This window comes from Eurypyga helias, unplaced genomic scaffold, assembly GCF_000690775.1.
Source record: "Eurypyga helias isolate BGI_N326 unplaced genomic scaffold, ASM69077v1 scaffold23146, whole genome shotgun sequence".
Taxonomy (NCBI): Eukaryota; Metazoa; Chordata; class Aves; order Eurypygiformes; family Eurypygidae; genus Eurypyga; species Eurypyga helias.
The window spans coordinates 13,663-39,203 of record NW_010257633.1 but is presented as its reverse complement, the minus strand read 5'-3'; the positions used below and the strand labels follow the sequence as shown (position 1 = coordinate 39,203).

Sequence of the window (25,541 nt, the reverse complement as noted above, 5' to 3'; positions counted from 1 at the left end):
TGGACTTGATGATCTTTAGGTCTTTTCCAATCTAAAATATTCCATGACTGTTGCTCACTTACCTCTTCAGGCCTCCCCGGTTTTTGGGAACATCCTGAATCAGCTTTTTATGGTACTCCATCAGCAGCTCATGGAGCCGATCCTCCTTTCTTTCACTCTCGCCCACTGTTTTCGCCGTCAGCTCCAGCAGCTCGGTGCTGGTCTGGAAAAGCCTGCAAGCGTAGCAGGTGGATTTGGCAGTTTCCATCTTGTCACCCGTCAGCACCCAAACCTTCATGCCGGCTGCGTGCAGAGCTTCTATCGTCTCTGCCGACTGCTCCTGCAGCCTGCAAGCAGAAGCCAAACATCAATCCTCAGGCTGGCCCACAGTTAATCCATATAACCCTTATTTTGCTGGTAAGAAATACCAGCTAGAGAGGAGTTCATTGATTTTCCCTGTTCTGGAGAGACCACTGCCACAGGAGTAAGGATTAGAAGTCAGCAATCCCAAATTCTTATTTCCAGCCAAAAAGAAAACCACTGCATTATACTGTGAGACCTAAGAGTCAAGAATAAGTGTTTAATTTACACATGCAGTTACTACAACTGGATTTGTTTTGATGTGCAAATTAACGCTGCACGCTTAATTCACTTTCTAGAAGCACACGTACTTCTGTAGTTTCATTAATAAATCCTAATTCCTACTACACCAGCCAATTTGAGCAACTAGGGCACTGTGTAATGGGTTGTACCACTGAGTAATTAATTGCCCATGACACTTGCAGCATCTGCCTGGCTGCTCAGTTCCACGCCACGGCGAGTCAGGGCCACGATGCAACACCGGGGAGAAACCGCAGGTACCAGTGTCACCTGGTGGTGGGGGTCACCTCTTTACCTGTCTTCTACCGCAGTAGCCCCAATCAAGTGCATGTCTGCTTCTGTGTCTTCAAAAACCTTTGCCATCTTTTCCTCCCTGTCCTGCAGAGCCATCTTAGCTTCATTAAGTTGTCTGTCAATTTTCTCATACTCCTTTTGTGTTAGTTCTTTGAATGCCACGCAAAGCGTTCTGTAGCCATCCTTGTAAGGAGAGGGAAAGAAAATAAAAGTGGATAAGTGCCTTAAACCAGATTTTTCTACAGCTTCTCACTTTAGGGCTAGTGCTTTTCTCCACCATCAGTGCTTTCTGCCAGTACTGACCCTGATAGCAATGATGATTTGTTGGCTTGAGTCAAAAGACCAATTTTTTTGTGTTTATACAGTAACTTCTTCCCATCATAGCAACCATGGTTATGCTTGTAATGTGCATGTAACACAGCAGAAAACAGGAGAAGGACCAGAGCCAAGAGCGTGCATCCAGCAGGGATAGTGGGGACCAGGGTGTCCCCACGACTGGGACCAGGCTCTTCTCCCCCTGGAGAAAACAGCCTGCTATTGTTATTTCTATTTTTAACTTGCTTGGCAGATGCTGGGACACAACTGTGACGGAGACCATATAAGTATATTGAAAGTCAAATAAACGTTGGAAGCCAAAGAAACAGAAAAGGAAAGAAGCCTGGCTTCCAAACAATGTGAGGTGACACTCAGATTTTCAACACTTCCCTCCAAAGCAAGGTCACATCCTTATTTTCGGAATAAGGCTTTCCTGACCCCAGGAGCCAGCCAAATTCCAGCCGCATGCTCACCATAGCGTTGCGGTCCACGTGGACTTTCGTTTGCTGGATTTCTTCCTGCTGCACCCTTGGAAAAATAGAGGAATCTGCTCCTTTACAGAAGAGAAGCAACTTTCCTAAAAGCAAATAATAAACAGTTTATAGCATTTACGAGGTGTGGAAAGACTTAACAGATTCAATAGCCAGCAAGTGATGCAGAGGGAGGAAATCTGGCAGGACTAAAGAAGGAACTGGTAGAAGCCCGTTTGCCTACCAATCATGGCCTTGCAATAACCCCTGTTTGACCCCAGGCTGGGATATGGGGTGTCCTTACCTGCCTCCGAGCAAACTTTCTGCAACAGGCTGGACAAAGCAGTTTATTTAGAAGCCTTGGCAACCTTTTCAGGAAGGGTAAAACCAGCATCCCATACCTTACGGGACTGACATCTGAGAAGGATGGTGACCTCTGATTTTCTGTCTGCTATTCCCATGAAAACCCATCCTGCTCAGGGGAAGGTCTCACATAGTTCCTCCCTGTACTTGTACCTCCAGGCTGGAAGAAGGCGAGCAGGGAGCTCTTCATGGGTCCCTGTCTCCATCTCCCCTTAGCAGCCATTGGGGGCCAGCAGCAGATATGGAGAAAATTAACTCTATCCCAACCAGATCCAGTACAGAATTTAATCAGACCAGCTTAGCCTCTGCGTTACAGCACGTGGCATTACGCACGCTCAGTAGAGGAATAAAGAGGCTGTGTTTTCTATCTGTGGACACTGTCCAGAAATGGGTTTTAACCTTACCCGTAGTGGTTCTCACAATGACACTCATACGACGACGGACAGGATCGAAGTTCAACACATGGAGAAGTTGGTACCTTAAAAAAAACCCAAACAAACAGTGCTTAGACTCAGTAAAAGAAAAATAGCTATTTCAGACAGAAAATCACTAACAACGAGCTGCAGAAATCAATACGCCCTACGAGTGGCAGCACCCACGGGGCAACATACTTTTTACAGCTACTGCAGAGGAAAGCCACATAAAAAAACCCAACTCCAGCGCTGCTTTGAGCAGGGGGGTGAGGGTGTGGGTGCACACCTGACACCTCCCACCAGACAGCAAAGCTTTGGGTTGTAGCCTGCGGCTGGGCTCCATCTACTCCCTGCCCATGGATGCACAAGCAGTTCCTGGCGTTTAAACAAGGAGTTTCGCCGTAAGGAGGGTAAGAAGTGAAACTTGCTTGTGAAGACAACTTCTCAGGGGGTGCTGGGATTAGGTCAGTGACTCCCAGATGTCCCCCGAGCTGTGAGCACAGGGTAAAGTCTGCTTATTTCCAGCTCATGAGGGGAAAAAAGTTAGAGGGAAGGGAGCCATATCACACAGTTTAGGCTTAGGAGTACGCTGCTGCGAGGCTCAGCCGCTGTCCCTAAGGTCAGTAACCACCCTCTGCATCCTGAAAGCCGCCCGCACAGCCGGGCATGGATGAAGGATACATGCAAGGGCCTGCAGGCACATAAGGGACCTGAATTTAGCCCTCACTAAAACCAACAGCAGATGTTTGCAAGCGAGCCTTCCAGCCTGCACCTTGCTGTGCCGTGCTCTGCCAAGAGGACAGGAGTTTTCGGGCAGGTCAGCATGGTCTGAGGGCCCTCACAGAAGAGCTCTGAGCTGGCTGGGTGGGCCACGCTGGCCAAACTGGACTAAGCTGTGCGGGAGGGGGTGCAGCACCAGCACCCCCTTTCTTGGCAGCCCCTGCAGCACTTACATTTCGGTTTCATTCTTTTGGTTTCGTATTTTCATGAAATCATTTTCAAGTCCTAGAAAAGTGAAACCATACCTGTCAATAAACAAAAGGACAGAACAACATTGAAAGCACCCATTGGCACATATTATATATTAACAGCCTTCTCGTTTCACCTCCTGTACTGCGGAGAAGAGCAAAGCTAGAAAGCCAGAGCTAAAAAGCTTGGCTAGATGTTTGCTTGCTCCACACAGGCTGCCATGATGTTCTGGCACTGCTCCCATCACCTGTAGAGCTGGGCACCGCAGGGCACAGATGCTGAGAGCCTCTGGACACAGGCCCCTGAGACTCCGGCAGATTTACAAGCCATGAGCAAGTGTATACAGCTGCGACAGCCCCCCCTCTAAAACCTATGGGCTGCAAATAGCATGGAATCACAGAATGGTTTGGGTTGGAAGGGACCTTAAAGATCATCCAGTTCCAACCCCCCTGCCATGGGCAGGGACACCTTCCACTAGACTAGGTTGCTCCAAGCCTCATCCAGCCTGGCCTTGAGCATCTTGGGCAGGATTCAGATGTGGGTTTGATAAAATTCACCCATCCTATTATTTTGTCACTGCGCACCAAGGAAGCAATTTGGCTGTAATATATGCACTGGTCTCCACTTCTTGGGGATTAAAACACATGGCCATGGGGGCTCCAGCAAAGGACCCTCTGCCCCATCGCCTTGGGGCTGCTCTCAGCAGTGAAATCAAACCACGGCCTCCCAGGAAGCTGCTCGTGGAGACCCTCTGCAGAGCATCCTTTTTACAGAGAGCTCATTTTAAACCCACAGGCTCACATGGCTTCACAGGGCTGAGGGTTAGGCCCTCCTCAAGATGGAGTCTTGACTGAGGGAAAGGGTTCTGCCACCTTCAGATAACCCTCACCTCGCTCCCACTGGGGGAGAGGGAAGAAAAAACCCCAACATCTTCACAGTCTTACTTTTCTGCGCCTTTCACCAAAGCAATTTCATCCGGGGAAGAGGAGATATAGGTGTATTTGCGTTCTGGATGTCCTATCAGCCCATCCACCTGGTCTGCCTCCTTGATCTGCACGGTGTGGCACAGGCAGAGGGCTCGCAGGAACAGCTCCTCGCGGCTCTAGGCAGGAGTGAAGGAGGGCTCGTTACCAGCTCAATGCCATGCACCGAACCCACCTCCCAGCACTTGGTTGTGATTTCTGTGTATGCAGATTTTAAAACCAACCCCACCCCACCCTCCCAGCTTCTGCTGTGTTTACCCAGCCAGGAGCTGACCACAAAACCCTAACAGTCATCAGCACGCTGGTTTCTTACCTTTTCTGCTTTGCCATAATATTTTAGAGGCCCATCGGTCTGAGAGAAGCCATCCACCTCCGAAATGCAGTCTTGGTACTTGTGCCCGTCTATGCAGCACTCGATGAACTCCATGCTGTTCTCCGTCAGGGTCCCGGTTTTGTCCGTGAAGACGTACTCCACCTAGAAGTAAGCAGGCAGGCTGCCTTGCTGCACCCCAGCCCCACGCACCAGGGAAGGCGCGTCCCCAAAACCGAAGAGGCTGGGGCATTTTAGAGCATCTGCTATCCTAACCTGGTCCCCCAAAACCACAGGTGCCCCATGGGACATACAACACTGGGTAGTTTTACTATTTTGCTTCTCTGACCAGCTCCTTTGTTTTCGAGTGGTTTTGCACGGGTGGCAGGAGGCAGATCCTGAAGACTTAAAATCTGTTTCCAGGCTCTTTGTTTTCCCCTCATCCTCTTTATGAGGTATTTTGCTATAGCTCCTAGTGCATATATAGCTGCTCCTGCAGGTCTGCTGCCTCCTCTGGGGGGGTCTTCATCTTGGTGCTGTATTTAAATGAGTAATTACTACTCAAAATTGGGTTTTCAGGGTTTTTTTTTAAGCAAAACAAAAAGCAGGAGGCCCTACTGATAGCCCCCACTCATTCTCTCCTGACATAGATTCAAAAGGCAAAGCCAGCAGCAGCACGGCTGCATGTGCACTACATGCCCTGAGACACAACTGGGCAGGCATTTTTGTTAATCCTCAAAGAGACACGGGATTTTTAATTTTTAATTGAAGCAGCGAAAGCAAACCACCCTGACACGCAGAGCGCTGCGCCTGATAGTCCCCAGTATGGAAACAATTGGCATGACCCAATTCCTGCTCTTTCATGCACTATTTATAACCTTATCCATTTTGCAGAGCGAGTGGAATCACATTAAATGGAAAGCACCACCAAACCGGCTGAAGCTCTGCCCCGAGGGGACTGCGAGTGACTGCCACAACAAGGTTTCCTATCACAGAGGACATTTTCATCCAAGCAGATGCAAACAGAGCACATTCTGACCTGCCCCAGCTCTTCGTTCAGGTCTGAGGTGTTCACCAACGCCCCCTCTTTTATGTCTTCGTCGTACATCTCCTTGTCCCAAGAGATGAAGAAGGAACCCAAGAACTTCTGCATCTCTACTGTAACGTACATGGAGACTGGGATAATAAAATTGAAGAGGACCATAAAGGATAAGAAATCCGTGAACATCCGCAAGACCTGCAATGGAAAGAGGAGAAGATGCAGTCTGTGCCATCAGGTGTAACTCAGGGGTAGTTTACAGCAACACCTCTGGGGTTTTTGGGGTTTTAGACAGCTTTACTCCTAAGGTTAAATAGACAAAAACAACCTGAAAATGAATACAGCTAAGATCAAGGGCCAAATGCCGTTTTCCTTTGATGCAGAAAACCTCACTGTCTCCTGCAGATCTACACGGGCATAACACAAGAGTATATCTCACTGCTTCATAGTGATGAAAACAATGTTTTATTCAAGTATATTCCTCTTAAGAACATAGTGCTACAGGCTCATTTTGATCTCAAGTAACTAGAAACAAGGAGCGAGTGGCTTGAGACCAGCCAAGACTGATGCAGGGACATCCCTCTAAGTCCTACTCAATAATCCATCAAATAACCGATTTCTGCACACTTACACTCACTCTTTCAGGCTTGACTGCCCACGTCTCGGCAAGTTTAAGAAGCCAGTTGACGTGGCCTCAATTTAAGTTTACCCACTCAGAGCTGAAAGACAGCTCAAGTTCAGATAAGGATCCAGGTTAAATGGGCCGCTGCATTTCTGTAACATGGAGTATTTATTTATGCTTTGCCCCACTCCACGCAAGCATCCCTGCGCGCAAGCACAAGAGAGGCAGGAAAGAAACACAGACAGCAGCAGAGGCTGAAGGACATGACAGCACTTCCAGCGAGCAAACAGGACTCGCAGGGGCCGGCAGCAGACACTATCAGATTAAATAAAACCGTCAGAATAACGAACGCTGGGGGAGGTGCTCAAACACAAATCCACTTACCTTGAACGTCTCCCTCTCTTTTTTAGTCTTTTCGTTGTACCAAGGCTCATCATTAGATGGATTGCTCTGCCAGACATATTTCAGAGTCGTGCACACAGTAGCCTTGCTCAATAGGATGCACAAATACACTATCAAGAAAGCGTTGATAGATCTGAAAAAACAGGTTTCTTTTTTAAATTCTTGCAGCTATTTTTATATAGAAAATCATGCAAATAAGCAGGAACAAGGCTTCCTTACTTTTAAGAAGGGAATTACAGAACAAGTGCTTTTGACAGTGCTGATATTCAGGGCCAGTTCATATATTTTAACATTTCCTAATTTTGTTTTTAAATAAAAAAAAAGCTACTAAATGATGCAACTTCTGGAAAGATACGCTTAACCAAATATACAGATTTCCTATGCAATCAGAGAGCATCTGAAACAAAAGACAGCAGATTAGGGGATTATTTCTGTACAAGTCATCCATGGAAAAAAAACCCCACCAGCTTATACAGATTTTTTTGCTGACTATAAATACTCACTTTTCCACAGCAGACCGTTTCTGAGATTTCCCTTGGTAGTTCAAAGCCATTTTCGTTTCCATTCCAGTATAGACTGCAACTCCTACAGGGTATTAAAGCAGGGCTCATAAGGGACTCGCAGCCCAGGAGGGACCCAGCTTGCATTTAGCCGTAGGGGGCACTGGTGTTTATATGAGACTCGAATCCCAGCTGAAGAAGAGGCATTACCCAAGGGCTGTTCAACTACAGACACCTCTGTGGCTGCTGGGTAGTGTAATTGCATATCTCAGAGCACTCGGCAGGAGCCTATGGATCACATGCAGTCAGAATTATCATCCATCTTCTGTAACAGCCATCAGCCTCAGTCACCAGTGGCCTGGACTGTGAGCCTAGCACACATTTTCAGCAAAGGATTTGGGAACAACTCCCTGCTCTTTGCATCTCAAGGCAAAAGAAAACCTTGCTCAGGTGTGTTAGTACAACCAGAACAGCTTGGCAGCACCGCAGATACAATCAGTATCTCCTAAGTTCAACCTGTAAACTTTGCCATCAGTTTGCACACTGAAGGCAAATGTAAAGCCCTGGCAGACAGGCAGCAGAGCAGCATTTTCCCTCTCCAGATTTAGTGATGAGCATCTACATTTGTCATTATTTGTCAGAACCATTTAAATAAATAATAATAATAAACTGTTCACCATAAATCTTCTTGGTATTTTTGAGGGTAGCACCTTTCAGCAACAGGTTTTCAGGACCCAAAGACCTAAACATGAAAGAAGTTATAACATTACATAACTCAAAGAACATTCAAACGTCTCCATAATTCAGACCCAGAGAGAGATTATAAAGCTAATCAGATGCTCGAGTCGATTACTTGATTTATACGTTAAGACAGGCATTGCTTGAGTTTGTTTTACTCTTTATATTACTTACATTTCCATTTAATCTCATGCAGACTATTTTTGGTGCTCCAAGTTCAAAATTTAATGGGGGATTATCAGTAGGCACTTGAGGAATAAGTGCAAAACGTTCAGATCTAATATGCTCTAGTACTTACACAAAAACTTGATTTTAAAAGCACTTAAAACCTGTCGATCTCAGCACAGTCAATCAATGGTGCCATCAAAGTCAATGGCTTATTTTGTTCCCACAGTGTTTTTATTTCTCTTTGAAAACCCCCATCCATTACCCTCTGGTGCTTCTAGGGTCCAGGTAGATCCACCACAGCATGAAACACGGCCAGCGCCGCTCTGGTGACAGCCATCTGCTTTTGATGACTTCTAAACATTATTTGCTTATTTTTTTCCCCAAACCACATCCTGATTGATGTTTAAGATTTTGCTTTCCCTCAAATAACAATTTTTTTGCAACTGCCTGGTAAAGTTTTTCCCTGTTGGCAGGGAGGACGTTACCGAGCGGTCCTGCACAGCTTCCCCAGGAGGGGCTCAAACAAATTTCAGGAGGGCAGAAGAGCTTAAGTGGTGAGCTTAACTACAACCCCCTCCCCTTAATAAGGAAATATTTGGAATGGTTAAAGAAAACAATCATTCCCTAATGACATCAGCACAAGTTCAGATCCTTGAAATCCGATGTCGATGCCCAACCTCTTTGAGGAGGGCCAGCGAGGCAGCTGCAAGACCAACCTGGCTATGGGCTCTTGGTTGCTTCTGTAGATGATAATTCTTCCAACAAATCTGCAATAGCAATGACAGAAACTTGTATTAAAAACACATTGACCTTATTAGGAGCTGCTACAGACATACTAAGAAAAAAGTCATTGACAGGAGGTGGAAACAAACACATCAGCGAGTGCATCTGAGAGCTGAACACTTCAGAGGGGTTGCTGTGCTTGGGAGAGATGGAAACCACACACTGCCCGCAGCCAGGGTGCCCCCGGCTGCCACCCACCAGCGGAGCAGCAGGACCTGATCCAGCCTAAGCAGCTCAGCCCACTCCCACTGCAGAGAACAACACACCCCAGCAACATCCTTCATGAGATTTAACCACAAAGACAGCTTACTCCTGGAAGTCATTCAGCTACATTCATCCAGCCTGGAGGAGGCTCAGGGTAGACCTTATCACTCCCTACAACTGCCCGAAAGGAGGTTGGGGCAGGGGTTGGTCTCTTCTCCCAAGTAACAAGACAAGAGGAAACAGTCTCGGGTTGCGCCAGGGAAGGTTTAGATTGGATATTAGGAAAAATTTCTTCCCAGGAAGGGCTGTCAGGCATTGGAACAGGCTGCCCAGGGAAGTAGTGAAGTCACCATCCCTGGAGGGATTTAAAAGATGTGTAAATGGGGTGCTTATGGACATGGTTTAGTGGTGAACTTGGCAGTGCTGGGTTAACAGTTGGACTCGATATTAATGGTCCAACCTAAAAGATTTTATGATACTGTGATTTTACTTGGAAGGTAGAGCGGCATAAGAATAGGCACACGGATCATTACTACCACTGAGCTGGCAAAATTACACCACATTACACCACTACAAGTGTTACACCGGGGAGGTTTTGCTCCAAAGAAACTGAGCCCTGAAGAAGTCCAGAGTCCACTTTACCATCCTCATCTGGAAGAAGCCCTGCAGCTTATCGCTGCCTCGGGAACCTTTCAGTCTCTGATGAACAGAAAACACCCTTCATTTGCTGAACTGCAACTGTTGGATCCCCTAACTGAGATGACACCAGGCAGGAGGGGCAGACTCACTTGTAGAGGTCAGGCTGTGGCTGTTCACACTCGATGGTGGCAGTGAGGGTGTCAATGGCTTCATCCGTACAGAGCACAGTGGTGTCCCGCACTGCGTAGTGAGTCTGGGCAGAGAAACAGGCGGTGTCACCATGAGCCCCCAGTAACACCGCCCATCCCCAAGTTTTATACCCCATTACGTAAAATCTCACTGTGCAAAGGCTTGTCAGCGCCAGCAGCTCACCCCAGCCCTGGCCCCTCTCCCACAAAGCAGCTGAAGCATCTCAGAAAAAGACTGAAGTCAATAAGCTTAAGAGAAACGGCAGCAGGGATGTGCTGCTGGGTATCTGTTCTGTAAGGTGTGCACCAAAAGCACAGCATCTTAGTTTTTTCCCTGGGGACTTGCTGCCACCCTGGCTGGAGTTGGGGGGAGGCAGCAGGTGCCTCCCGGGGACCCCCAACCCTCCTGAAGGTAATTAGACACCAGCCCCAGCGCCCAGGGATCAGGCAGAGCACCGACAGACTCCAAGCTATTTTTAGCAGCTGCTGCTGCGAAGGTTCTTCTCTCACAATTAACTGGAAAGCCCATGAAGGATGCGCTCACTGCCTTCCAGGCTCTATTTATAGGAGCTACTCAGAGCTCCAAGTCACGGCGGGCTGCCTCAATCCATCTCCATAAACAAATTCATTAACAAGCTTCCTCCACTCCTTACGTTTGCCTTCCCCTCCTTGCGCATCCCAGGAGGAACCGTTAGGTTACGCACGCTGTAGTCATGACCCCATAAATCCCCACCTTCATGCCGTTTCAGTAACCTTCCTGGCTTTTCTTACTGAAAGCGGACACACACTCCCCTCTGGTATGCATCAGAGTGTTTGTGAAACAACTCAAAACTGTTCCTGCAGTGCCCAGTATCCAACCCTACCGCTGCGCAGGGTTTTGCATCTGCATCTCCTGTCGCCATGGACACTGTGCAATTACTGAGTGGTATTTCAAAGCTGCCTCCTAATCAATTCCACAATCTTTACGTCCTCAGTCCCTCGGTGTATTTAGAAAACACATGTTCTTCTAGATAACGTCTGACCGAAGATTTGCTCTTCAAAGACAGAGCCCTGACTAAATCCCTTTTATAGTTCTGCTCCAGCTTCCTTTAACCAAGCATCTTTCCCATGCCTCGACCTGACATGCCCCAAATACCAGAGAAATCCCCACCAGGTAGGCAGCAGATACCCGTGCAGATGAGGTTTTGTGAGCACCTGACTATGCTTCCCTCACTACCCTTTTGCAGCCAACCCTCGTTCCTAATGTCAGACCTATTTCTCCAAACAGCACTTGCTTTTCTATTCCCTCTTCCCCTTTCAAACTCATCTTCATCTCATCAGGAAACAGGAGACAGCTCCCAGTCACATACAGGAATCCACAAACACAGAAAAAAAAACACCACCGTGCTTGATATAGAAATTCAGCACTACACTTACAGACTCAAAAGTTAGTAAGAGCCAAGATGCTGCAGAACTCACGCATATAATACACCTGACACAAATAAGCAATTGCCTGTTTAACATGATTAGCTATTTTTAGCCTCAAGCCACCTCAAAGCTCCACTCCTCTTCACCAGTGGAACCAGTACAGTGCACCAGCACTGCATCAGCTCCTGCACAAGATTTCAAGTACTAATTAACAGTCTCCCATAAAGAGACCCTGTACACTGCATCTCAGATCGACAGTGGTATTCCCACTAACTTCAGAGCATGCCGGAAGGAATCATGTCATTTTAAAGCGTGTTCCACTCTTAACTACTGCAGCTGCTAGTATGTACATAAATATTTATCAAACACAACCAAAATTTCATGTGTTCTGACGTTGCTGTTGTCGCTGTTTCTTTCTTTAGTTTAGAGAGGCTGAGGATGAATAAAGAAAATAAACTAAGGAGCAGATTCATCCTGAGCAAGACTAATATTGAATTTCACTGCTTGATTCAGGGAGAGAAAAAAAAAAAAGAACCAACCACCAGAAGAAAGATTTTTCTTCAGTTGGTGAAAAATTCCCCACGTGAACCTAGGCATCTTGCCTCAGAAAGTCCCAGATCTCACGCCCGGTTAAACAACAGATGCGTTGGCAGCGGAACGGGAGCCGAAGCAGCTGCAGGCACTGCTTTACCCACGTGCCAGACCCCGCGCCGCGCGGCTGGAGCGGGCAAGCACCAACGCGCTTCCCGTGATCGCCATACAGCAGCGAAGCCCCGTCAATAAAGATCGATTCAAACTGGGGCCGTGCCAGCAGAAACGGCTGTTGGAGACAAAACAGAAACCAAAGAATCCCCGGGGCACTTCGGTGCTGACACACTGGGAACAGGCAGAGGGAAGAGCTGTAAATACAGCCGCAAGGCCAGAGGGATGGGCTCCAGTTAATCACACACCCTCCCCCGCACAAGTGCTGACTTTGGTGGCAGCTCCAGGCACCCGAGTACCCCAGAGCACCAGCTCCCGGATGCCGCCCCATCCATCCCCGTCACCTTGAAATTGGACTCGCCATCAAGACTCGCCGTAGTGACGTAACAGGTCCCGTCAATGCTGCTTGAGGCCAAAAATATCAAGTCACAGGGAAAGGTCTCATCTGCTTTCACTTCTACTATGTCTCCAACCTGGCAGAAAGGAAACGTTTACATGAAGCGCCCTCTCGGTTGTTATTAGATGGTTATGGATTTTGCTGCTCTCTAAGCCTCAGAGAAATCACCTTGGCTAAAAGGGAAATCTGGGTTCAAGAGCGGCACGGGTCCCGGAGCAATCACAGCCCGACGGGCCGATCCAGCCCAGCACCAACTCAGGGCGCCCATGTGGCACAGACTGTATTTATTGCTCTGCTAAATCTCGACAGAGCAAAAGACTCTGTACTTGTCTGAAGCGCGGTGTGATAAACGAACGTGAAAGCTAGTGTACTTTACTGGTGTCCTTGGGAGAGTTGGGAATAGAAGAGGACTGCCTGTCCCGGAGAAGCGCAAAACGCTGACAGATCTGTTACTTGTCAGCCCCAGTACAGCTTTTGTGAGACAGCTTTTCAAAAGCAATCAAACAAAGGCAGCTCGAGCTTAAGCGGGAACGGCTCTCTGAGCATCTCGTCTGAAAGAGAGCACGCGGGGGCAGCTCTGACAGCAGTACATCCCTCCTCCCCTGCCCTCGCCACCTTGCCACGCACCCTCGTGTTCCCAGCAGCTCCAACGATTACCACACGCGAGTTCTCTGTGAACAGTTACCTTGATTTTTTCACTCTCTTTCTGCACTTGCTTTGCCTTTTCGATGATGAAGACATTGCTTTTGTTCACTTCGTTGTCAGCTCTGTGCCTCAGCCAGTCCTCGTATCCCTGGGAACACAAATACAGGCAACACGAACTCGTAACCAAGCAAGTAAACTAATGCCGACGGATGAGCGGGGACAGAGACAGAGACTAAAAAAATGAATAAAAAAATCCAGCAGCCCTCAGACCTCCTCAGTGCCTGACAAAACATCAACCGGGGTAGCTCAGAATGAATCAATTTGTTTTAAAAACTTCATATGCATATTTGACAGATTCAGAACAGATTAAAATAACACACAAAAATAATCTATATGCAGCGCATGCAACGAGCAGCTAAATTACTGTAACGTGTTTCTATTATTCTCTGTATTGGCAAGAACAGGCTGACAATAGGAATAATACACTCAGCACCCTGCGACTCTTTCCTATGGTAACGCAGGATGAGACTCTTCCCCTTTGGTCTTCGCTGAAAGAATAGAACAGTCAGATTTGAAGCAGATAGATTTTACTCTAACTCTCCCTTTCTGGCCCCCGCAGATGAAACTGCTTTTATTATTCAATCCTTCCGCAGAGGAAATTTTAAATGGCACATGTGTGTACGATGGAAAAAGGGCTTTTAACACCGCAAGAGGAAGAAGATGACTACATTTTCGGGGCTAGCTGAGTGGTTAACAGAACCCATCCTTTCCATTTACCAACACGGGAGCAGAGCGCGGGCTATATTTGGAGCACGTCTCTGCAAACACTCAGCGAGCGTTTCTAAAAAGAGAAGACAAATTCAAGTAAAACCAGAACGACAGCACTATCCTTTGCTGACCCTCACGCTTGCTTACTACAGTACCTGCAAAGATGCTTTACGCTGCCAAAAGAGACCAATAACCACACTCAACATGCACCTTTCTCTTGAAAAGCATGTCTGACCTTCTGAGAAGGGTTCACCAAAGCTACCAGCCTGTTTTGATGACTTCTGAGTATATTCAAATACATTTTTTCTACCGTATGTCCCAGAGAGCACCTTCCACACTGACACCAATACCTGTTTGATAGCTGTGACCGTGATGACAAAGAAAAGTGGGAGCCCGCTGGTCACTGGGCTGGTCGGGGTGTCCACTATCACCTGCAGAGAGGAAAAAAACCATACTGCTGACAACTGGTTTTCAGGCAGCAGAAGATATAAAATCTCTGGTAATGGGGGAAAAAGGGTGCTCAGGCCACTGGGGATAAGTCACAGCCCAGCAGAGAAGGGAGAGAAGGAAAGGGAACGTGAGGACAGGCACAGACACCCTCAGGAGTGCTCTCCTTCACAAGAAGACTACAGTCCCTCCTTCTGAAGACTGTGGAATGTCCTCAGGTGGGAAAAAAAAACCCATCAGAAGTAGCTTAAAACCTAATTTGACTTTGCCCCAGTGGGGAAGCCTGGATGGGCTGCTGGGGATGCAATGACTTCAAGTACTGATGCCAACAAGCCTGCTCCAACCATTGGATGCGCTGGAGAGGACTGAGGCAGGGAAGGAGGATGGGGCAGAGGCAACAGCAATGCATGAAGTGAAAAACACCCTCATTTCTCACTGAGCCACAGGAGGGTCATTTGTCCTCTTTGGCAGTGAAGGCAGGGCACAGCTGAAACCCAAAACACAGCTAGTTATGAGAGAGGACATTGTCAGTCATCTTGAACCGCTGACACCCAGAGGTTAAACATAACACGCACCAGCCCAAATTACCTAGGAAATATATGGTAGAATGGAGTGTGAATATTTAAGCAAAACATAAAACCATATTTTGCCTTTAAGCTCTGAAATCTGGAGTTAAGAGCATGATTTAAGCACAGAGACGGCACGAGGGCCTAGGGGTAGATAGCCAGATCCTTCCCGAGCTTGGTGCAGGGCTCACACCATGCCTCGAGCCAGCCCCTTCATCGTTAACTGAACCTTCGGGCTGGGGGAAACTGCTCTTTCTTCTGACTGCATCATGACTTGGCCCAAAGGGGAAGAACAGCAGAACAGGCACATAATGAGGAGGAAATAACATAAGAGGAGGAAAAGCTGTGCCCTTGCCCCACCTTCAAACCAGGACACACTAAATTGGCCATTTTTCCCATTAAACCCGGAAAGGACGGGAGCACAAGAGGCAGATGGTGAGCGCTGTGACAAAAGAGATGGGGAAGCTCAGCAGAAAGGCTTTGTGTCCCCACAAAGGGACTTTGTCTCCCTCCTCATCTGGCATGCTCACAACCAGCAGCATCTGTATATTTATTGCTTTAGGCTGCCCGTAAAATACTGCGTTAAAGACAGGACCGCTCTTATTGGCTGGGAGGAAGCTACGTGGAAATTTTTTAACTCTATGAAATACTACACACAGCCATATTACCTTGCACTACTAGACCTGAAGAGAGAAGAGCCAGAAGATATTGAGGTGGAAGACATACATGACAAGAAGCAGCCAGGTAAGCGGTCTATGAGTGTGAAGGTAAGATAAACCCAATAAGTATTTCCAGGAACAAAGCCCTCATTCACTCAAATGGGTGTAAAATGTCTACAGAGAAGGTCTGGTAGAAACCAGACTTTGGAGGAACAACCTTGAGTGAGGATGGTGCCAAGTGTCACAGGGACATGTCGCACACAGCATGCGTGATGGCTGCTCAGTGGGGTAGCAGCACTGCAGTTGAGGCCAATCAGCCAAAAGTTATCTTGTAAAAATTGGATAAATCTTGGAAACACAAGAACAACTTTGGCTTTTAGCTGAGAAGGGCAAGGGAGAGGACCTCCTGCTGCCCAGCAGGACAGTCTTCTGCACCAGACAAGTTGCAATCATATGTATTTGTTTAAACAAACACTAAAATTCCTGTCCACCCAAATGCTGTATCACAGATGTATGAACACAAATATTAATTAGATGAAGTCCCAGGTATAACTTATTTGTGTATTTGGAGATTGCATCCTGTGGCTGGATACTACTCTTCAGAGCTGGTTGAAAGCTGAGGGACACACAAGCAACGAGCCAGAACTTCAAAGGCAGACTCCTTTGAAGCTATTTTTGAGCTGTTTTAGAACTTCAACAGCTAAATTTGGATCCACTTAAAAGTGACAAGATCCTCCTGTTACTTAATAGTTTCTTCCTAACTCATTGTTTAGGAGACTGAAGATGACAGTCCAGAAGTCATCTCCATCAATCAAAAGAGACATTTTTCATTCCTGACACCTCCTAAATTAGATTACTGCCATCAGCTTGGTCTGTCTACAAACCTACTTGGAGCACACTCACTCCAGGCCTGCCATTTACACCAGGAGTTTACTCACAGTTTCCTTTAAGCGTTGCAATAGATGAACCAAAGAAACAGCTCTTTGTATCCCTGCTAGTGCACTAATAGGTGGTTTATGTTTAATGCATGTGCTTTCTCTCTCTGAAACAAGAGCTGAATTTGGAGTCTCAGACTAACAGACATTTTGATAAAGGGTTTCAGCAGCAGGTACAGCAGATGCACCCAGGCAATTCCCCAAGTGCCACGACACCTCAACTCCTGATACAGCATGTAGGGTGATTCTACTAATTTAAAGAGAAGCACCAACATTTAAGCTATAGATGCCATTTATCAAGGTATAACCCTGTGTATTTTAAATGGAGTTGCCCTGAGTGCTCTTTTTAAGGCAAGTGATACCTCCAGAACAACAAGCAGCCCAGGGCAGTCCGTTACTCTACAGGGCAGTAGTGCGTTAGTGCTGTCAGGCTGGGTTTTCTTCAGCTGGGTTTGTTTTTAATCTAATAGAGCATGAGAGCTGCTCCCTTATTTCAGAGGTAATCACAGAATAAAACCAACGAGGAATAGCAAGGCTCTTCTCTCACCTGCATATCCCTGTGCCTAAAATGGGTAAGCAGCTAAACTGAGACCAGTTTTGTAAGTATAATCAAGAATATCCCATGTTCTCCATGGCCAGAGGGTCAACAGGTAAACGTAATACCACGTCACTGAATGGCCAGCTACACAAAAAGGACATCCTGACTCTGGGGCATCGCTTCAGTTCAAAGCAAATTACAAATTCCCTCTGACAAAACGGAGCAACGTCAGAGATACCAAGCGGTGAGAAGGGCTGTCTGATGTCGGGGTAAGCTGGCCTTTCGGGTAACACTGCCAGGAGGAGCCAACCTCAGCCCTCGTCTTGAGGTTCCCACATTTCTGCAGGAACCACGAAAATGACAAGAAGCCATAACTCTTTACTGTAAGGATACAACATTTTAGGCACTCGTCTTTTGAGCCTGCAGCCTAGAAGAGAGCAGTAATACAGACCTGCACCCCCAAAACCCCAGAGAAGTCATCGAAAAGCAGGCTGTGTGCAGTAGCTGCATGGTGCCATTTAATTTGCTGGGGTAGAGTTTTTGATGCCTATTTTCAGTCCCAGTGCAGGTTGTCTGCTGAGCCCATGCCCAAGGACAGGATTAAAAGGCGAGTAAATGCACTGCGGTGATTCTCCCAAACTCCCTTCACACCAGTGCATTTGGACAGCCCACTTTTCTTCCTGGCTGACAGAACAGAAAATGGCTATTCGGGATTTGCTCCTTATCCAAGGCCACAATGCAGAGCAGAAAAAGTTTGTCCATGTATAAAATTTGTTATTTTGTCTGTGTAGGGCAGATACATGAAGCTTCTCATTCCCAAAGCTCATGCTAATCTGAATTTTATTGAGTACAGCCTATCTCTCCTGCTTGTCTTGAAACTCAAGATATTTATATATCATGTTACTTGAGAAAATACACAGTTATGCAGCAGAAGTAATAAAGATGACAAAAACAACAGATCTTAATTCTGTGGCATCAAATGTATTTTCACCAGCTGACTGATCTTAATGGTTAAAGAGTCAAGATGGTTTTTTAATTGTTTCAGCAGTCATTCAAACATCTCCGACAGGCCCAAATATTTCAGTTAGCATGCCCTGGATGGTGTGCCAGAATTATAACACAGCTTCCAATTAAAATTACAGCAAATCACTTTTAAGTACCAACAGAGTCAGTTTTGAACCTCAGTTCTTGCCCAAGCTGTGCTTACCCCCCAGTACACAGACAAAGCCCAGCCTCAGCATCTAAGCTCTTACCTGCACAAGGAAGATGATGAGGAAGTAGAAGTTGGCAATTCTTCTAAACTGCTCAAAAAGGTTCTTCGGGAGGAAGTTCCAGAGGGTGTACTGCGGGGAGAGAGGGGGCTCACAAAACAGACCAAGGCATGGGGTTGACTGGGGACTAGAGCTACAAAACGGGGAGTATCTGAACAAAATCAGAAAGGAGTTTTCCCTGCACCGCAGTGAGCTGTCAGAGCAGCCCAGCATGCTCCAGGCAAAATTCCAGGCCCCTGCTTTGAAACCGGGATCGTGATGTAGCCGGATGCTGAGCTGCCCTGAGCTCCTGCTTCTGCGCCCAGCTCCGGCTCTGTCCCCTGGCTCAACTGAACAGTTGGAAGCGTCTCTCAGTTACGTGGGAGTTTTTTGTTTGTTTGCTTTAAAGTAGGCAACTATTCCTCTTTTGTCAAAACAACCCAAACCACACGGTTGGAGATGGTAAAGAGTAAAAGAAGATAAAAACAACAGAACTGTTGCAGCAGAAAACTTCTAGGAAGGCATTTGTGGAGACATGATTTCATGAAGAGGCAACGCACAGTGCAAAGGGGTTTTTTCTCCAACCAAGTTAAAAAAAAAAAACCCTTGGAGTTGCTTTTCTAAGAAAAAAAAAAAGCCATGTTGCCCATACAAATTTGTTATTAGGTTGAGCTTCAGGATCAATTTAAGGCGGCTGCTGAATCGTTTGCTTGGAAAACGTTTGGAATTTAAGAACAACATGGAAAATGATGGGTCTAATATCTGATCTTTCAGTCTGCCTTGAATAAACAACAAATAATAAGCAGCCAAGTATCAAGACCAGAGGAGGCCACGAAGATGCTCCGAAGGCTGGAGCACCTCTGCTATGGGGACAGGCTGAGAGAGTTGGGCTTGTTCAGCCTGGAGAAGAGAAGGCTCCGGGGAGACCTTATAGCACCTTCCAGTGCCTGAAGGGGCTACAAGGGTGCTGGGGGGGACTTTTTACAAGGGCCTGTAGTGACAGGACAAGGGGTAATGGGTTTAAATTGAAAGTGGGGAGGTTTAGATTAGATATCAGGAAGAAGTTCTTCCCTGAGAGGGTGGTGAGGCACTGGAACAGGTTGCCCAGAGATGTTGTGGATGCCCCATCCCTGGCTGTCTTCAAGGCCAGGCTGGATGAGGCTTTGAGCAACCTGGTCTAGTGGAAGGGGTCCCTGCCCATAGCAGGGGGGGTGGAACTAGGTGATCTTTAAGGTCCCTTCGAACCCAAACCATTCTATGATTCTAAGACCAATGTCCACTAGTCAGTTAAGAAGACTCCATGCCTAGAAAATACAAATGGAAAAAAAGAGGAAGGACAACATTCAAAATTAAATTAGGGAAGAATTAAAATTAGTGCTAAAACAAACCATTTGTCAGAAAGGACATTGAAACAGGGGAAGGTGCTGTCTCTGAATAACCCTCGAGTGTTTTAGATCAATGGGAATATTACACGAGTTAAACATGGTTTGAATTAAAACTTTTGCCCAGTATAAACTCAGACAGCTCAGAGACATAAAAACAAATCACACCCTGGCTGTATAAAAAAGAATGGAGGGAAAAATCCCCTTACAGCTCCAGTACAGTAACACTGAAGCCTAACTGTATGCTGAGCATCATGAATCCTAAGCAACATAGTATGTATCCAGCTGTGTTGACAATATGGGATGCCACTTGTTTGATATTTTACTCGAATTGGCTTCAAATCTTTTGAAATAGCTTCATGAATGTCATGGAAAAAAGCTAAGCAGAAGGCAAAAGGGTGTCATCACAGTTTTCCACCATAAACAAAAGCTGCATTAATACCGTATGAATGTTCCCCCTTTCATCCAAAGGGATAAACAGAGCATGGTTATTTTCGTCCTATCTCAAGAGAGAGAAAACCCACAGAACAAAAAAAACAACCCCCAAAAAACCAAAAAGGGAATCATTTTTCTGCTTGTGTATCAAATAATGCCTACTGCCTTTTGCAAATCTGAGCTGCTGTCATGTCTTAGGCTGCACTAGACTTAACCTGTCCTTCCTTCATGAGGGGAATGCCAGAAAACGATTTAAAAAACCCTCACCCCAAAACCCCGATGAAACCAAAGTGTCCATGTGCTTTCTTCTCATCCAGCCTAGACGAAAGAGACATGTATGCCCTCCCACTAGGATTGACAGGAAGAAACACCAGATTAACAGAGAGGCTGGAGCTGTGGTGTAAGGTATAGACCAGGCTGCTCCGCTTGCAAAGGGACCTTTGCGTCCATCCTTGAGGAATGCAAAGTTTCTCAATTTCACAACCACCCATCAATAAAATCAGGGTAACGCACGAGCAGGGAATACCTGTGCACGATGCACCGGCTCCAGCTCACCTTGGATGAGACAATCCTGTTGTCGCAGAACTTCTGTGCCACGTACGCATCTGTTTCCGAAACTGGACGGTGTCCGACCACCACGGTGCGTGTACCGACTCGCTTCTCTTCCCCGGCACACTGTCAGGGCAAGCAGGAAAGGGAAAAATTAACTCCGGGGTCAAAAAAGTCGAATATCTGTATTAACACCTTCCAGCTTCTGAATGCACCGGGCTGTTCACTGGAAATAAGGCAGCTGGAGCCTCACTTTTCTACCCCAGCGGAAGCACAGAAAATGAAGAGGCATACGTAAGGTCATTTAGCAAAACCAAGGCAATGCTGAGCCTGCAGCCTGGGGTGCTCACCACTGCCCAGGCAGCGACCCCCCAGGACCACAGCCCATCCTACACCCCGCGGGGCAGGTCACTGCTCACGTCCACCGCGCCCCTGCCTCAGGCAGGACGGCTGCTCTCTGCACCTGCAGCCTCTGCCCATCTGCCAGGCAACTTGTCCTGCTTGAAGAGAATATATCTTTATCAAGCAATTCAAGTCATGAGGAATATAATTTATCTTCTACACGTCTCTTCCTAGTCCTGACTTGGAGTTCTTTAGCCTTGGGTTTCTACAGCAGCCCCAGCCTCCACCCCAGGACCCCACAGAGGACGATGGAAACTGCACCCTCCTTTACACTTGCTCTCTGGTCAAACTCTCAAGTCCACCCAAAAAGCCTCGCCACTGCACTGGTGCCCAAAGACTTGGGATTTAGCTTAAAAAAAAGGTATGCTTCCGCTATTTTAAAATCTGGGATAAACACAGAAATAACGAAGCAGAGAGTCTCGCATCACGAACTCCTCCAAAAGACCCACGGGGTGCTGGGGTTGCCAGCTTCTCTCGCTGGGGGTTTATTTTAACGCAGAATGAGATGTCGCAAGCAAACCTGAACCTGGTTGTCACTGGAGCTTGACGACAGCCCCTCTGTTCCACAGCAGCCAGGGGAAGGACGAGGGGAACTGCAGCAGAAAGAACTCGGAGGGGAAGCAGAGCGGCTCCGCGGGAGGAGAGCATCCCTTGCACGGCGCTACGAGGGACACTTGCAACCGGCAACATGGGGCTCTAGCAGAGACCCAGCCGTGGCCGTAGTCCTTGCAGGCTTCCCAGGGGAGGTCATGGCACCCAGCAAAGATCCCAATCCAACAGAGATGGTGTTAAAGGAACACAAAGTAAACAAGGTATCTGAATGCAATGAAAGTAACAGCTCTCTTGTAATTAAATGTAACCCTTGCATATCAAATTTCCAACTTCCTATAAGAACACTCGCAAACTCGTGACAGGCGGTGCATGTCCCTGACACTGCTACAGCCCTGGGGAAGGCTCTCAGGCAGACAAGCAATGCTTCCATCAGCTCCCACCTCTGGGCTGCCCAGCACATGCAAGGTCCTTGATGGACCAGAAAAGTCTATTTTAAAAAGAAACAAAACTGTGCAATAGTTTTAAAATCAGCTTCTCATTCTGTCCAGGTTCCACCTTGCATATAAGTGTCCCTGCCACAGATGCTCGCAGCCATGGGAGCAGATCCAGCCAGCACCAGGAAGCGTTTGGCAAGGCTGAACTTAAAATTAGAAGGTGAACTTAAAATGCCCACTAAGTGGAGATGTAGCGGGGGAAAAAGAGTTGTCTTAAGCCAGGCTATGGTTTTCTCAGAGTTAAGGTTTTGGATTTTAAAACATGAGCAGGGAAGATACTTGTCACTGTTCGTGGTTCAAGGGCATTAGCAGGCAGCAGGACTGCTAAAACACCAGTGGATACCGTTCATACTCTACTTAGTCTTATTAATCCTCAACCCTAGAGCTTGTTTGCTTTGAAACCCCACCAGGGCAGGTGCCAAAAATGCCAAATCCCTATTCCATGTCAGCTGCCCAGTATAGGCTCAGCTCACCACAGGCAGATGCTCCTGGCATGCCCCGGGTCCAGCTCAGCATCTCAGTTGTCTGAAGGGGCCATCTCAGGCAGCTTGTCAAGCTGCACCCAAAATTCAGCTAGAGAAAAGGTGCATGAAAAACAATCACACTAAGACAGCAAGGCCTGGGATTAACTGCTGCTTGGGGAAAGTGTAAGAAAATAAATAAACAACGATTTTTGGAAAAAATCTAAGCCAGCCCTATTCACGTACCTGGAGCAGCAGCAATTGAACGGATCCTGTTGCACTGGGAGCACCGTCTGCTCAAAGGAAGCGTCAGCTCTTCCTTCCCCCTGCTCCCCACCCATGCCTGCAGCATCTTTAATTCAAGAAGTGTTTTTTACACCATGCCTAAACCCGGCTCGGTGTGCTGACCGCTCTCTTTAACCCTACAGCCGTCCTCAGACCTCCGGCGGCAGCTGCTTAGAGCAAAAGAAAGTTTCTCGCACCATGTCCCTGCACCGTTGCGATGCGGAGCCAGCAGCAGCCACCAGCACCCCCGGAGCTGCTGCCACCTCCAGCGCACACAGCCGGCCCCCCAGACACAGACCAGGCAGGCACACGCTCCCAGCCAGGGAATGCCACCACCCAGGCACAGGCTGACCACCCTCCCAGCCCCACCATCACCAGCAGCAAACAGCACTTCTGAACTAGAAACCAGACCCAAAAAAGGGTCCCTGATGTATGTGCTGCCTTAGGGACTGTCCCCAAGCCCGAGGTTCCCGTCACATCCCCGGGCAGGAGCCGGCACCAGGCATGCCGGGCGAGCATCCCTCCAGCGCACGGAGGAAACGAGAGCTTCCCCTGCCCGCAGAGCGGTGGGAAAGGGGTTTGCCAAACACACGCGTTGGCACGGAAGCAACAACGCTCTGGTTAAAACCCTCCTTGAAAAATACACACAAGTATTTAGTCTGCAAGACTATCCATAGCTAGCCATGGAAAACACGGAGCATGCGAAGAAGAGAAGCCAGACCCTAGGGGTGGTATGTTAGCTAACCAAGCCCACCACTCTCTCTTCCACCAATTCCCAGGTGAGCTTTCACCCCTCAACTCCCCTTCAGTTATTTATTTGATGCATCTCCTACAAAGACGACCCCCTCCACGGTGCAGCAGAGGGAGAAGTCCTCGCGACATGCTCTAACCAGACTCCCACCGCTCCCAGCATTTCATTTCCCATCCTTGGACCACCCCACGGTGTCACACCATCACGCAGCCGTGCGGGCAGCTGGAAGGCTTCAAGCCACAGCTCTCCATTTTTTTTCTTCACCTCCCAGAAAGCGAGCGGACGCGACGACAGCACGTCACGACCACACCCACGGCGAGAGGCGTTGGATTAGGTCGGCAATTACAAGCTCTTCTTCTGACAAGCCCACCTCAAAGAGCTCGCCCGGCTGCTAACAGGTTGCCAAGTCTTAATAACGGCTCTCAACAGAGACTTACAGGGAGTAACTGCCATGCTTTTGGGAAAATCATAAAATATGCAGATTAGCAGGGAGAGGATTTAGATGACTTTTCCTGACAGCCTTTCATCAAAAATCTTAATTCTGATGGCAAAATAAAAAGAAAATATTACTTGGATACAATTCAAAGGGCTGCCTCTGGTGGGGTTTTATTATGCCCGTGCTACAGGGCGCAGAGTTTCTTCCGCTGTTTAGAGCCAGGCATGCCAAGAGGATTATTTAAGAAAATAAACAATTGCATCCTCCCCATATGCACTTCAGCGCCTCCCTCTGCCTGAGGCGTGGTGTTTGCAGGAGTGCTGGGAGAATATCCATAGGGATCAGCAGCGCCAGACTGCCCACCGCCTCGGGATGGCATGGTGGGAAGCCGCCCTGCATCCTCCCACCCAGCCACGAGGATGTGGGGATGCTGGTAGGCGAGCCCAGAGCCCTCTCTGCTGTACTGTGCCCCAGCAACCCAGAAGAGCGCCCAGCAGCTGGCAGAGACACAGCAGCACCCCAGGGGACACCGCACGCCCCAGGAATCCAGAGGACGTATTTTTGAGAAGAGCCACTACCCTGTTTGCATCACTTGAAGACCAGCCCCAAAGACGCGGGTCTCCTGTGACGTTTCAAGCTTCAGTCCAGGGCTCCTGCTCCACTCCCTCGGCATCTACCCAAGCCCACCAGCGAGTCAGCCTCTCAGCACAGCATCCACACCAGATCTGCGCTGAAGGAGCTCAGCTGGAAGACAACAGCCAGAGTCAAACACAAATCACAGGAGATAAAAACGAGGCTGGCGAAGATGTTCTGCCAGGAACATCTTTCCGACTTGGCAGCTCACGTTCTACCTTCGCTTCCCACCTCGGGCAGGAGCAGGCGCCCAGGCTGCAGTAACAAATAACTGCATCGTCACCACTGATGCAGACACACGTGGCAGGGCAAAGGGCTGCTGCCGCGGTACGGCCCTCCTCGTGCCGGAGAGGAACTTGGATACAGAGCATATTTCTGTTAAATATTTTGGTGTAACCCAACCCTCCTATACTTTACTTCCAACTTTGTTTAAAGGCCACCTAATGCCAGAAGCAGCCGTTTCAAAAAGAAGGCATTAGGGATAATAGCCATCTTCTTAGGCTGTCCAAATTTTAAAAGCCCATTTACACACATCAATGTGCCCACTGAAGGTCAGCAGAAGCTTAGCATTTCACTGCAAACTTTTCTTTGAGGAGCTAGGAACAGGTATGATTTGAAGGCATTAGACCAGAGCTAAAAATGCCCACGGACGCAACTAATGACCCAACATCGTTTATGACTTAAAGCCACTGAAGCATTGGTGATGGAAGAATTATGTTTGCAGCCCACTGTGCTCCCAAAATTGCCTGAGTTTGGGCAAGCCTCCCTCTGTGCCTCTTTCCCCTCTCCCATAAATGTGTCCTGCCCTGGCACGACAGCTCCCGCCAGCCTCCTGGAGAGGCTCCTCTTTATCCACTCTCCCAAATTT

At 47.8% G+C, this 25,541-nt stretch overlaps 1 protein-coding gene across 1 annotated transcript; it reads right to left on the bottom strand.

Annotated features, from left to right (window-relative positions):
* Positions 1–58: 58 nt before the first annotated feature.
* On the bottom strand, positions 59–25,541 carry LOC104503260 (phospholipid-transporting ATPase IG-like; the record flags this gene model as incomplete). The annotated part of the gene is made up of 19 exons (XM_010154095.1): positions 59–326; positions 875–1,056; positions 1,662–1,765; positions 2,426–2,499; positions 3,388–3,459; positions 4,348–4,505; positions 4,700–4,861; positions 5,736–5,933; positions 6,742–6,892; positions 7,263–7,344; positions 7,937–8,001; positions 8,882–8,932; positions 9,941–10,044; positions 12,433–12,561; positions 13,171–13,278; positions 14,249–14,329; positions 18,297–18,386; positions 20,666–20,785; positions 25,499–25,541. Coding segments are annotated over 19 exons (2,242 nt in total), but the record flags the coding sequence as incomplete, so codon positions are not given.